This window comes from Silene latifolia, chromosome 3 (genome assembly GCF_048544455.1).
Source record: "Silene latifolia isolate original U9 population chromosome 3, ASM4854445v1, whole genome shotgun sequence".
NCBI classification, from domain to species: Eukaryota; Viridiplantae; Streptophyta; class Magnoliopsida; order Caryophyllales; family Caryophyllaceae; genus Silene; species Silene latifolia.
This window is the reverse complement of record NC_133528.1, coordinates 27,618,201-27,632,778: the sequence shown is the minus strand read 5'-3', so window position 1 is coordinate 27,632,778 and position 14,578 is coordinate 27,618,201. Positions and strand designations below refer to the sequence as shown.

Here is a 14,578-nt window from a genome sequence, read left to right as displayed (position 1 = left end):
ATATGTGCAAATTATATGAAAGTTATACTCTAATGATAGCATTTCTTACCACGAATCTAATTATATTATTTTCATAATTTTTTTAGCGGCATTATTTTCCAAATGAAATGTAAAATTTTTCATATAAAAATTAGAAACATCGCTTGACTATAAAATAGAAAATATATATTATTATAGTAATTAAAAGATTTACCACTTTATTTTTTACATCAAAAATATTATTTATAAAACTTTCCTAAATTAATTTGTGATGATGTGGACAGCCTAGAATCGCTCGAAAAAACTCTTTTATATATATATATATATATATATATATATATATATATATATATATAGATTGCCACAAATAATAAAAAGATAAATACAAAATTGAGATCAAAGGATTGGGAGGAGAAAAAGGAACATACATCGGATGTATTACCTCAGACTTTATAGTTTTTGAGCATAATGTGTATTTTTTTTGAGCTTATTACCTCAAACTTTATTTTTTTTGAGCATATGACAATTTTTTTTGAGCTTACTAAAGTTTATAAGTTAGATTTTAATTTTTTTCTATCAAAACTCAAATTTAACTAAGTTTATATGAAATGTTTTTAAGCTTTTATTGTAATTTTTTGAGTTTAATGTTTAAGTGAATGAACTCAGAAACTTTATAGTAAAAATCATAATTTTTAAAACAAAACTCAAAAACTTTATTATAATGCTCAGAAACTATATAATTAGTGGTAGTACATCGGATGTATAATCTACTTACTGGATTGGGAGTCCTATAGGGAAATAGATCCTCTCCATTATTTTCTCTCTATTTCCTCGCACAAAGCATTACTATATTGTATATATATTCCAATCCTATTCCTTTACTTTTTTATTTTCAAATAAATTTACAACCATTCAATCGAACCTAGATTTAATCCGAACCGTTGAGAAGTAAAACCTCCATTTTTTTTTAAAAAAATAAAAAGAATCCTTACTCGTATTATAGGTATTCAGGTTTAAATGAGTTGCTCTTTGCACATACTAGATACACTGAATTTAGTGGGATGCTTCATAATGAAAAGGTGTTAGCGAATTAGTTACTTTAATCTTAATCTTATATTCTTATGAGAGTAATTAAGAGTCATAATTAGTACAGTAGCACTTTCCTAAATTGGCAGCTTATCCCAAAAATATATCCACCGTCTCTGGCAAGTTTGGACACCTAAATTACCTCAAACTCTATGACAAGTTATCCAAGGCTACTGACAAAAAAAAAAAAGTTATCTAAGGCAATATCGAACCACAACGATTAGGACTTGCCAAAGCGATAATAGGTAGCAATTCAAACATTTCGGAAAAAATAATGTATGATAATAGTATTGGTAAAAAAAAAAAAAAAGATTTCAATGAAACCGTAGTTCAGTCTACAACGGCCCCTTACAATGTTATTCACTTCATCTAATGATAACAAAACTACGCAGAACCGCACAAGAGTCTTAAGCACCAGTCAACGCGAAAAAGAAAGACGGTATGAAAACGGCAAAACAAAAATGACATGAATAAATATACTGATAAAATAATGATCGATAATCAAATTACCCTTGCATAAGATGCTGGAATGATGATGACAACAGGAGTCTTCGCTGTCTTTGAAGCTAAAAAGTTGACAGTTTCATGCAGAAAGTGAATATTCAATAACATAATGTCTAACCAAACACCCTTTAGAAAAACATAGATGTGTACTTGTATTGTTTAAAAAAACTATTCCGACACCCTAAAGGACATACAGAAAATTTACCAGAAACCGGGGCTTGGATTTGAATGTTCTTCATTTCCATACATACAGGAATGAGAAGATATCAGTCAGATCTGAGGACTTGGGTCCACTTGACCTAATTTCACTGCTCCTGATTCCCCTACCGTAGTACCGTTCATTTAAGTTAACCATCTAAAGAAGTCAAAAACTTGGTCATTACATTCACATAAACAATTGAAGAAAAATGAGACGACTAAGCATCAATAATCATCAATATATCTTGCTGTGATTCAGAGACCCGTTCATTCCAAAGAAATCATGACAGCAACTTGAGTGTAGATTTTAAGCAGACCCAGACTTGTATGATTGCAAAAGATGAAAATAATTAATGCAATGTCTCGATGGCGCCCATTGATGACTGGATAAGTAGGTTGGCTGAACGTGGTCTTACTCGTGTTACAAACACAAGAGGTAGAGATATTCTTTTCAAACGACCATAAATCTATAATTTTTACTGCGTCAAAAATTGCATCAGCTTCCTTATAAAATAAAAAGCAGAGACTCTTGAAGAACAAAAATCCAACTGAAAAATATACTCAATGTCTTAATCATATTAGCGGCATTCCTTAGACTAAATTTTAATTGTACCCGCAAAAAGCAGCATTACCCCTAAAAGACCCCTCATATAAAACTATAGAAAGAAATCCAGATCCAAGCTTTGAAAATGATCAATCATAAGTTTTAACCAGAAGAATCCGCTTTTCAATACAGACCATGTGTTTTAAGTCATATCTTGAACACTACTCATACCTTCTCGTCTACTAATATGTTGGTGGGCTCTAACTTTCATAGATAAATCATGGGCCAAAGAGTTGATAGGTCACCTTTTGAGGGAGATGCATTGAAATAGTCCCATCTTCCAACAATGCTTCAAAGTGCTGCATGACCTGTTACATTTTATCAACAAGATATAATATGTTCAGCAACCAGAGAAATTTATTAGATATAGATGACGAAAAGAACATCATGCACCAATGCATTAGCCATTAGCAACGCGATTTTTTTCCCTTTTGTTCAATACTTTATTGAGGTGGATAGCAGATGTTTATTCACATCTTCTTCATGGACAACTGAACGCTTAGACTTGAAAATGGACCCAGACAAAGTGATGTTTTATGAAATCTGAATGACGCCCAGAGATTGTCAGGTACATTAGACCCCAGTAGATGTGGACATCAGGACATTACAAGACAGTAGATGTGGATTTTCAAGCTCTCATATGCAAACACCCAAATATATTTATCTGGAAGAGTAAAGGAGCACCAGACGTACTGTATCGTTCACAGTAGAACAAATTCGATAGCAAATTTTAGTTGACATAATGGCATAATGCTCTACGTTCGAGCTCAACAATGTTTTATGAACTTAAACTCATTCCTGAGTGGATCTGAACATTGAAACACGCAACAATGTGGAAGAGATATAATTCTACTGTAAACTCATAACCCAAATCATTTTTAGTCCACTTTGCTCACCTAGTCACCTATAAAGCTTTCCCACTGTTAACTCCATCTTGAATTAGTCGGCAAAATGCGTAAGTAGAAACAAGGCAATGCTCATAACTCGGGGAAACTCCAAAAAGAAGGGGCTAATGCAGCATAAGATGTGAAATGGATTTACCTAGATAAGAAGGTTTTCATATACAATCTGTGGGTTGCTACTAACTACCTTGACATATTCATCCCTACAGATACTCCCAACACAGTCAAAAGCATCAAAGAACGTGCAAGCATTTCAGAGATCATGCAGTTCAGAAATTTATATTAATATTACGGGCTTTAAAATGTTTTCCGTAGTAGCACATCACAAATCCAAAAGAACTGGAACAATATACTTGCTCCAGTTCAAATGATTAGAAGCAGGGAAGTTCATTGTAGGCTTGTAGCGCATACCAAGCAGTTATTAATGATATTGTTCACATTATTTCCTTTACTCACACAGAAGCAAGCAGGCCTATACATTAGCTAAAAGGTTATACCCAATTCAACATGATACTAATACACCACTAGTTCCTTTTAAAAAAAAAGAGATTATTATTATCAATCAGAATCATTTACGTATACATACATGTTGCATAACAGCTAAAAAGAAATCCAGTCGGGCAGAAAAAAAATGATAATGTTAAAGAGTACCCTACCAGGCTACCAGAGTACCAGCTCATCTCCACGCTTCAGCGTCTTCAACTTCCTCTTCCATAGTCTTTGAAGCTTCAATAATGTCCCAACAGTCAACCATATTTTTTGGCTGCAGCTCTGTCTCTGTCACTTCCCTGTTCTCCACTGAGAATTTTCTTCGTCAATCAAATAAATTTCAAGAAACAGAAGAAGAAAGCACGCCAGAAGTGGAGAGTTAGTTTCAGAATTGCAGGGTATTCTCTGAATAACAACCTTGAATAAAGAGATTTAGCATACACTAATACATTAGTTTAGGCTTACTACACAACTAAAGCCATTCGCCTATTCAAAACATAGGTTCATACAACAGATCTTAACAATGGCTTAAATGAAATATTCATAGTGATATCAAACTTAAAAGGGGGAAGAAGCTGAAGTATGTCAATAATCTAAAATGTACTACTTCCAGAACTTTCAGAGGTTCACGGTAAGATCCAAAACTTTTTGGAACAGGAACAAAACCACCTAATTCAACCTTCTTCCACCTCATGTATTGCTTCCATGTCATCTTCTTTATAAACACCAAGGGGAGACCCGTGTACTGAAAGAAGCATCTCTCCATGTTTAGGCAATCTAACTGTTTTCGGTGTCATGCCTACGGACAATCTTTGGCTAGTCGCACCAGGAGTCTGAAGACCTTCTGGCATCCCCAGCATTGCAGTATTAAATGACTCTTGGGACAAGTAATTCCCAAACTGCAGATCATCAGCGGGCACATGGTTTTTGACTGTCTTAGCTGAAAACTGAAGCCCGTCAAAAGACTGTCCTGCAGCAGAGACGGAAGGATAGGCCATACTCATATGATGGAAAAGGGAGGCATGTATGTCCCTTCCATCAGTAATATTTGTATACACGTTACCGGCTTCATTCTTCCTTCTTAGATCAAAATGCTCGTCTTGGCTGTTTTTAACAACTTCTACATTAGGTAGATTCTCCTTAAAAAACTCTAGGACAGGCATTTGTAATTGGTCTTCGCTGAAGTATGAACGAATCAAGTGTAGCCCTGTAAGCAGGTGGTCGACCTCCATGTCGGAAATTGCCTTGACTGCAGCAATCTGACGTTCAACTTCTCGTTCTGTGGATGAAGTCAAAATAATCTCGGATTTATTTTGATTCTCATCAACATTAGCCGGTTTATCATCTGATGTCAAAGGCTTCTTAGCCGTCCTCTTATCTTTTTTCTTGCCCATTTACAATATAAAATTCACTTTAAAAATCCACCCTCAATTAATTCCTAGAAATCAGAAGCCGTGTCATCTACCAGCACTAAACATCAACATATGGGATCACTGCAGGGTCTGGCTGGAATTGAAGATCACAACGGAGGAAGAAAGCCTAGTGAAGGATTTGCTACAGAAAAAAAGTAATCATATCTATTATCGCCTTAAACTAAATATCCGTAAAAACCGTAACAACTTAATATGTGTGGTTTAGAGGCTATCATTTATCCTTGAGTTAAGCACTACAGAATTTCCGGCACAAAAAAAAAAGATAATAGCAATCACTGAGGGTTGCTATCTACCTTCTCCCTCCAACCTTCTCCCTTTGCCCTCTCGCAACCGGTTAAACAAATATATATATATATATATATATAGTGTGGGGTCGGATGGCAAATGGATGAGGCAAAATATACAATATTTCAACCGATTGTGAGAGGGGAAGGTAGAAGAGATCAAGAGAAGGTAGATAGTATTCCTCAGCAATCACAGATATCTCGCGCAGCAAGCATTATATACCCACATTCCTGGAATCCTAACACATTTACTACTAAAGACCCATCGGACTCGAGACGGAATCAATGAGCTGACTACATAGGCCACTTAACCCTAACCTATGCAATTTAAGCACGCAATCGCCATACCACACATACAGCACTAGAATTTAAGTTAAATTTAGATTAGATAAAATCCAATAATATCATCATATCCATACTAAATCTAGTCACAGTCAATAATCTTAACTCAAAAGGTCAAAACATTCAATTATTCAACTGACGCAATCTTCAAAATTCCGAAATCTAAATTCATCAACAATCAACGAGCAAATATAATAAAAATTGGCGAATAAGAGCCAAGTAAGAGAAATACGAACCTGAAATCGGTAAATGCTGAATCAAATTTTGAATTAGGGTTTCGAATTCGAGTAATTTGTGTAGTGGTAAAAGCAGTAATAATAGTTTGGAAGCTTGAACCTTAGGTTTTTGGATATCAATGGCGGACGAATTAGTCGTGTAAACGGAGAGAATTCAAAATTAATTGTTTGTCTGGCCGTTATAACTTCTAACGCGATCTTTAGTTTCAAAATTTAACGGAATAAACTTTTTTGCGGAATACTAGAACATTAGAATTCTCGGTTACAAAATTCATAAGAGTTTGATTTGTTCCGCCTTTACGAGATTTTTTGGATTTGGTATAAAAAAAAGTGTTAATTTTTACAGTATACATTTTATTCATTACATTACACAATTGACAATTATACCCTTCTCATTTCTCTCCTCTCTACCCTCCATTGTACTGCTTAAAGAAAAATCTCATTAAATCATATTATACGGCAACCACCCACCTGCTCACCATGCTTCCTTGGCCAACCACCATCCCTAACTTTGGCCCTCACAGACACCACGACAATTTACATCGAGTATTGTTGATTATCGAGGGGGCTGAAATCACGTACAATTTGAGTATAGACACCTTCGTTGACCGTCAAAACCCACTTGTCGTACATCAATTCTTGCAATCTACGGAGTATATCTTGTAGAGTATTTGAATTAAGTGTACCAATTAGTTTGATTGGGAAATCATCGTGGCAACCAGTAAAACAATTTACTTGATCAATTAGTGGAGCATTCTTCTCCGGATTTGTGTACGTCCGAATTTATTAATTTGATAAATGATTTGCAATTACTCCGTAACGAATAAAATACTTGTTTTAAATCCAAATTATCATTTATAATTGAAAAAAAATGATTAATTGGGGAGGTTGTTTAGGTTATGAATTGAAAGAATTAAGTTTAGAGTTTTTTGGGTAGGGTATAATAATGGAAAGTCTCGTGCAAAAAGTACTGTAATGAGTAAAATACGTACTGCGAAAATAAATTACGAAAAAAAATTCCATTTTCCAAACTCGTAGTCAAAAGTTAGAACTAGTTAAAAAAAAAAAAAGAAAAAAAAAAGTGGAGTATAAGTATAAGTAATTAAAGGATCAATTGATGAAAACCCCCTTTAATGTTACACTTTTTAAAACTTAACACATTATGAAAGGTTTTTAAAACTTAATACTTTAATGTACACTTTATTCACATTTTGGTACCTTAAGTGAATTTAGGCCCAAAAAAAATGTGAAATACTGCCGAGATTAAATCAACCGTGACTTATAGTTAAAAGAGGGGACGGGAGAGGTTGAAAATGGAGTATCCCTAGCTCCTAAAATGTGAGAACTTGAAAAAATAAGACCAAAAAAATACCCCTTAAGAATAGTGCTGTTAGAAATAGTGCCATTCGTCCATCTAAGCCATTGAACTATTGTGTTACCACTTACCACTCATCTAGCCCATTTGTTTCATCCTTTCTTCTTTTTCTAATTCCTAATTCCTAATTCCTAATTCCTCATCTTCACTTTTCCTTCATTCTCCCTTATTACATCTTCACTTCTCCTTTATTTCCTCTACCGATTCTCCTTTTTTACTACATTCATTATTTGTTCCTCTACCGATTATGTAATACCCAAGATATTCAAGGACTCTGTTGACCAACCATGTTGACCAAGACAGACCGTAGGGATGAATGGGTGAGGGATCAAGCTTGTTACATGAGTCTTATAGGATTGTTTACTCGACCTAGCAGAGGCTACTCGACCGAGTATCGCATATACTCGACCGAGTAGAGCCTACTCGGCCGAGTACTCCAGTACTCGACCAAGTATGGCTATTGTCGACGTGTTAATATAAAACACAAGTTCGCGAGATTCATTTCATTTTCCCCATTTTCTCGACAGTTTCTCTTTCTCTAACCCTAGCCTGCTACTCTCTCCTACCACCCCTATCCCTATACACTCTCATATAGTTAGCCTACACCTCTATCATGGGAAAGACGGGATTTGCTTAGGAAGGTTGCGTGCGTGGTTGTTGTCTACGTCGCCGTCGATGCGTGTTATTAGGTAAGTCTCTGCCTTGTGTCTTCTTTGATAGATTCGAGGATAGCTGTATAATGGGGAATGGTTATCGTTGTAGGATGCATATTGGAGTCTTGCTTGGCTGTGTATGGATGTCTTTCATGTTTTGCGATGAGGTAGGGTTTCTCCTACTCAGTACTGTTAATTGATTGAGATTGCATATGTTTTATAATTTTTGTATCTGCTGATCATCGGACGTTGGGTGTTGTGGTGCCGGTGTTGGTGTGGCTGTGTTGTGACGGTTGTGATGTTGTGACAGTTGTGATGCTGTGTGTGTGATTGTGGTGGAGTCACTTGCGGGAGTGGCTTCACACTGTAGTTCGCCCTCCGTGGAACCCGTCACGGGAGGGGATGTGCACATTAAGGGACAGGGATTGATAGTCGCTCGTTGATGAGCTGGACTAGGTGGGGATGGGCTGCGGTCACCCACTGGCGGAGTGGATTACCTGTTGCGATGAGTAATCTGGCAGGGCTACACACTTCGGTGTGTAGTTGGTTACTTTGGAGGATGATCAGTTGGTTACTCTGTATGCGTGCCTTTCTGTTGGTTAGTCAGTACTGACCCCGTGTTGCTTTGTGGTATCTGCGGTGATCCATTCTGGGATGGTGAGCAGTTGGCTTAGCAGGTACTGTTGCTTGTGGCTGCTAGGATTGGAGGGATCGAGTCATCACGCTACCAATCTAGAAGTGCTGCAACATGAGTTGTAGTAGTCTTTATCTTTTGTATAAAGGGTTTGTACAGAGTTGTATTGAATAAGGTACATTAATATTTTATAAACGTTTTTTTATTGTCTAATTTGATCTACTCCCTCGGGAAACCGAGATGGTGACACCTTCATACACTGAAATGGTTCTTGGTAAGGCATCCTGGTGTAAGGGGGTGTTACAGATTATACCGATTATTTAATCTTCATCATTTGATTACTCATCACCCAATCATTCAAGTAGCCACAGTGCGCCTTATTTGCTGCAACTCGGGCATGTCAATCAATTTAGGATTTCTGAGGTATGATCGGTTTGGTTTGGTTCGTTTTTAGATAGTTTAATTCACTTTTTGAGTTGTTTAGATAGTTTAGTTCACTTTTCCATTGTTTGTTCGGATTCCTGAGGTATGTATGATCGGTTGTGTCTGGTTCGTTTTTAGATAGTTTTATTCACTTTTTGAGTTGTTTGGATAGTTCAATTCACTTTTCCATTGTTTGATCGACTCGATTTAGAGTTCGTATTTGGGGTGTCTGATTGATCAAATTTATAGGGTTATGCCCGTCGAATTTAGAACAGATCAACCATGTGGTGAATTGTTTCTGAAATACTCGGGTAAGATCAGCTTGATTTTGTTACATTTAGGGTGGTTTAATTCAATTTTAGAAAAGTTCATTTTTGAATGTTTCAAATTCTAAATGATTTTGGGCTGTTTGTTTACGTTTTGCAGTTGCTGCATCATATATATGAAACTGCTTTGATTGGATCAAATTTGATTCGTGAGTTCTAGATTTTCCATGATGGCGAGACAACAATGACGGATTGGCGTGACAAGAAAATGGTGATGTTGTTGCTGCTCCTCACGTGAGTGTTGCCTATCCAGGGGTATGATATTCTTAATCATGTTTGCTTTGTTATTCTCAATAAGATCATCTTTTGGAAGATTTAAGGTTAGCTAACTAGCTTTGTTTATCTGTATATAACCACTCGGGCTAAATTCTCACTAATGAAGATGTTGAATGATCCGTATTCTGAACTACCCACATTTCAGAATGCCATGCCTGCAAAGCAACCAGATGCTTGTGGGAAATAATCTGTATACTTCCCTTAAAATGAAGGATTATAACGAATTTAATTAAGACGATCACTAGTCATAAATAAAATACATAAACAAAATAAAGGATCAGAATTAACCTTGTCCTAGCAAATATGGCCTAAGAACAATATCAAAGTAGGTATTCGTGTATCAGTTGCACCCAAGACGATATGAGATATGCCCTTCTGATTATGCTAGAATCGATCTGAAATTTTCTGTAAAATTATATTGTTTTGTGTTTTTACTGATGAGAGAGGAGGCTAGATTAAAAAGAATTAGGGTAGAATAATGATCTCCCTTTCCTTCTTATGGTAACCGAAATATGGGAGTCAATTAGGAAGATATAATCTTCCCTAATTTCGGCCCATATAACCGAAATAAGGAGTGTAATCTCCTTATTTTTGGTTATTCCAAAAATGTATAAAATGTGTTAAATTGTCATCTAGTGAGGATCGAACCCATGACCTCTTGGTTTGTGTACCGTCACTATTACCACTATGACACATTCATCTTGTTGATATTAAATATAACTGATTACATTTAATTATGAATTAACAGATTAATTCGTCCAAGCTAACATTACATACATTTAATTAAATATAACTTATTATATTCAATTTACGAATTGACAAGCAATTGTCTCAACTAATATTATTTAATCTTCATTAAATAATTGTCTCATCAACACATTGACTAACTGTTTAGTCATATTAGGCATCAATGTGATCATATTTCTATAATCACATCTCTCAAACACATCCTATAGGTGTGACCTTTAGGGACCAGTTGATCACCGCCATCTGTATGATAATAATGTCAAACTTTCTAACAAGCCAACCGTTATTAGGTAAACGTTAAGCAACTGATTAAATATACGAAGTATACCCTTGTGAACCTGTAAGAGATTTACAAATGTTATCACACTAATTTGTGGAGGACACAAGCTCCAACAAACTCCCACTTGTCCTCACAAGTGTATGTGCGATAACCGATTCTCATATCCTAAAATTTCTCCCACTCAATGTAAAACAATTTGCAAATCCGTATTCACAAAGGTCGTATTTTACAAGCGATCATTATCAAGAGTGGTTTCCCGACTAGAGAGTAACTTAACTGATAAACGAATCATCATTCGAGCATGGCCATGCATTTCGATTCAACTCCTCGAGTGGCCCCGAGAAATAACTATACCTGATAAGGGTTGGATATTTTCCTCAACTCGAATCCTGCAGATGTAAGCACGTATGAAATGACCCGAAAAAATCTACTTAGCCTCCGATTCACGGCAGACCGTGAGAAAGAAACCAAAGTCACCCAAAAACTGCCTTAATCTCAAGAGACAGTCGATAGTCAAAAGAATCGACTCTAGGAACACAATGGATGTCCTATCCACGACCTGGCACCGAATATTTTTAAACATTTAGGACTCCATTACGTTGTCACAAAAAGTCATCCTACGAGGTATCGTTATAATCTCGCATCTCAGTAATCGATCACCAACCGTTTGACTTATGGCTCGTTGAACCCACCATCAATCGACTGCACAATATAATAGGCGGAGTTATCAGCTCACATTGGCGATTACGGACCAAAACAAATATAATGTAATTCAGTTCACTTTGTGGCGTTCAATGTTGTCAGTACAATCCACATGAAAAACAAAATATTATAAATAAAACGATGAAGTTATAAATAGTATATGAAAAAGATAATATATCAAATCCATAATCAAGTACTACAACTCAGGAACACGTTTAATTCCCATGGAATTAACATGCCCTACATGCTTATCATAATTCAACGGTTTAGTGAGAGGATCCGCGATGTTATCATCCGTCGCAATCTTGTCTATCACTATCTCCTCTTGCTCCACGTAATCACGGATCAGGTGAGCTTTCCGATGTACATGTCTAGATTTGCTACTAGACTTTGGCTCCTTAGCCTGGAAGATGACACCTCTATTGTCACAATAGATGGTGATCGGGTCATTCGAACTAGGAACTACTATAAGTCCTTGTAAGAATTGACGCATCCATATCGCTTCCTTTGCTGCCTCCGAAGCGGCATAGTACTCGGATTCAGTAGTAGAATCTGCTACAACACTCTATTTGGAACTCTTCCAGCTGACCGCAGCACCATTAAGAGTGAAGACGAACCCGGACTGAGATTTTGAATCATCTCGATCCGTTTGGAAGCTAGCATCTGCGTAACCGATTGCGCATAGCTTAGTATCGCCTCCATAAGTCAATACCCAATCCTTAGTCCTCCGTAGGTACTTGAGGATGTTTTTAACAGCTATCCAGTGTGTTTCACCTGGAGTCTTTTGGTACCGACTCGTCATACTCAATGCATATGCCACGTCTGGACGTGTGCATATCATGGCATACATGATCGATCCTATTGCAGATGCATAAGGAACACGACTCATGCGCTCAATCCCTTCAGGCGTCGTGGGTGACTGAGACTTGCTCAACTGCATCCCAGTCGTCATTGGAAGGTTCCCCTTCTTGGAGTTGGTCATGCTGAACTTATCAAGAATTTTATCCAAATAAGACTCCTGACTAAGTGATAACGTCCGTCGTGATCTATCTCGGTAGATACGGATTCCCAAAATGCGTTGTGTCTGACCCAGATCTTTCATCTGGAAATGGTTCTTCAACCATTCTTTAACCGAAGATAGGAGAGGAATGTCATTCCCAATCAAGAGTATGTCATCGACATACAATATCAAGAATACAATCTTGCTCCCACTCGACTTGATATACAAGCATGGTTCCTCGACCGATCGAGTGAAGCCATACTCTTTTATCACCTGGTCGAAACGATGATTCCAACTCCGAGAAGCTTGCTTAAGTCCATAAATGGAACGCTTAAGCTTGAATACTTTCTTAGGATGTTCAGGATCTATGAAACCTTCGGGTTGCACCATGTACAACTCTTCCTCCAAATAACCGTTTAAGAAGGCGGTTTTCACATCCATTTGCCAAATTTCATAATCATGAAAAGCAGCAATCGCTAAGATTATCCGAATGGAACGTAGCATGGCTACAGGTGCAAAAATCTCATCATAATGCAATCCCTGCAATTGAGTGAAACCTTTTGACACAAGTCGTGCCTTATAGGTATCTGGTTGCGCGTCTACAGAACGTTTTATTTTGTAAAGCCATTTGCACTGTAGAGGTTTTAACTTATTAGGTAAATCAACTAGATCCCATACGTCATTCTCATACATGGAGTCCATCTCAGATTACATGGCTTCGAGCCATAGCTTTGAGTCGGAACAGGTCATAGCACCTTTATAGGTAGCGGGTTCATTACTCTCTAGGAGTAAAACGTCATTCTCCTCGACCATACCAATGTATCTGTCCGGAGGATGAGAGACTCTACCCGACCTCCTAGGTTCCTCAGGAATATTAATCAGTATCATCGAGTTGGAGGAACAACTTCCTCCATCTGTTCCTCGGTTGTTGGTTCCGGAATCTCCGATGCTCGAAGGTTCTATTACTTGTCTTGTTCTCGAGAAATTCTTTCTCTAAGAACGTCGCACTAGCCGCAACAAAAACTCGATGTTTGGTAGGCGAATAGAAGTAATGACCAAATGTTCCTTTTGGATAACCTATAAAGTATGTCTTGACCGATCGCGGGCCGAGCTTATCCTCGTGTCTCCACTTGACATAAGCCTCGCAGCCCCAAACCCGAATAAAGGACAAGTTAGGGACCGTTCCCTTCCACATTTCATATGGAGTCTTGTCGACAGCTTTAGTCGGACTTCGGTTAAGTATAAGAGCAGCTGACAAAAGAGCAAATCCCCATAATGAATCAGGCACTACCGTGTGACTCATCATGGATCGAACCATATCAAGTAAGGTTCGATTTCTCCGTTCGGACACATCATTCATTTAATTGAGGTGTTCCAGGTGGAGTTAACTGTAGAACGATTCCACAGTCTTTAAGGTGTTGATCAAACTCATTTGAAAGATATTCGCCACCCCGATCTGAACGGAGTGCTTTAACCTTTCTACCCAGTTGGTTCTGTACCCTGTTTTGGTATTCCTTGAATTTCTCAAAGGACTCACTTTTATGCTTCATTAAGTAGACATATCCGTATCTACTCAAATCGTCCGTGAAAGTGATAAAATATTTATAGCCATCTCTAGCGGTAATTGACATAGGTCAACAAACATCAGTATGTATGAGTCCTAATAGGTCACTAGTGCACATTCCTACACCTTTGAAGGAAATTCGAGTCATCTTGCCAATGAGACATGATTCACACGTGCCATATGTAGAAAAATCGAATGCGGGAATAGTCCCATTATCGACGAGTTTCTTCACGCGTTTCTCATTTATGTGTCCCATTCGACAATGCTATAGATAGGTTTGATCTTTGTCACCAACCTTTATTTTCTTATTATTCACGTGTAATACTTCCGTGGTTTGGTCTAAGATGTAAATTCCATTCATGGAAACTACTTTGCCATAAATCATTTCATTGAAAGAGAAAATACAGCTATTATCCTTTATTGAAAATGCAAAACCGTCTTTAACAAGTACGGAAACAGAAATAATGTTCTTAGATAAACTGGGTACATAGTAACAGTTATTTAAAAATAACTCAAAACCACTAGGGAGTTGGATTACATA

The 14,578-nt window shown here is 37.1% G+C and overlaps 1 protein-coding gene across 1 annotated transcript; it reads right to left on the bottom strand.

Annotated features, from left to right (window-relative positions):
• Positions 1-4,163: 4,163 nt before the first annotated feature.
• On the bottom strand, positions 4,164-6,360 carry LOC141647450 (uncharacterized). Its single transcript, XM_074455628.1, has 2 exons — positions 6,058-6,360; positions 4,164-5,316 (listed from the first exon to the last, which is right to left on the bottom strand). Exon 2 carries the CDS (start codon positions 5,154-5,156, stop codon positions 4,437-4,439), a length of 720 nt encoding a protein of 239 aa, XP_074311729.1. The 5' UTR covers positions 5,157-5,316; positions 6,058-6,360; the 3' UTR covers positions 4,164-4,436.
• Positions 6,361-14,578: the final 8,218 nt, after the last annotated feature.

Bases quoted from the DNA above. Each gene is read 5' to 3' on its own strand.
- LOC141647450 (XM_074455628.1), bottom strand. From the start codon at position 5,156: ATGGGCAAGAAAAAAGATAAGAGGACGGCTAAGAAGCCTTTGACATCA.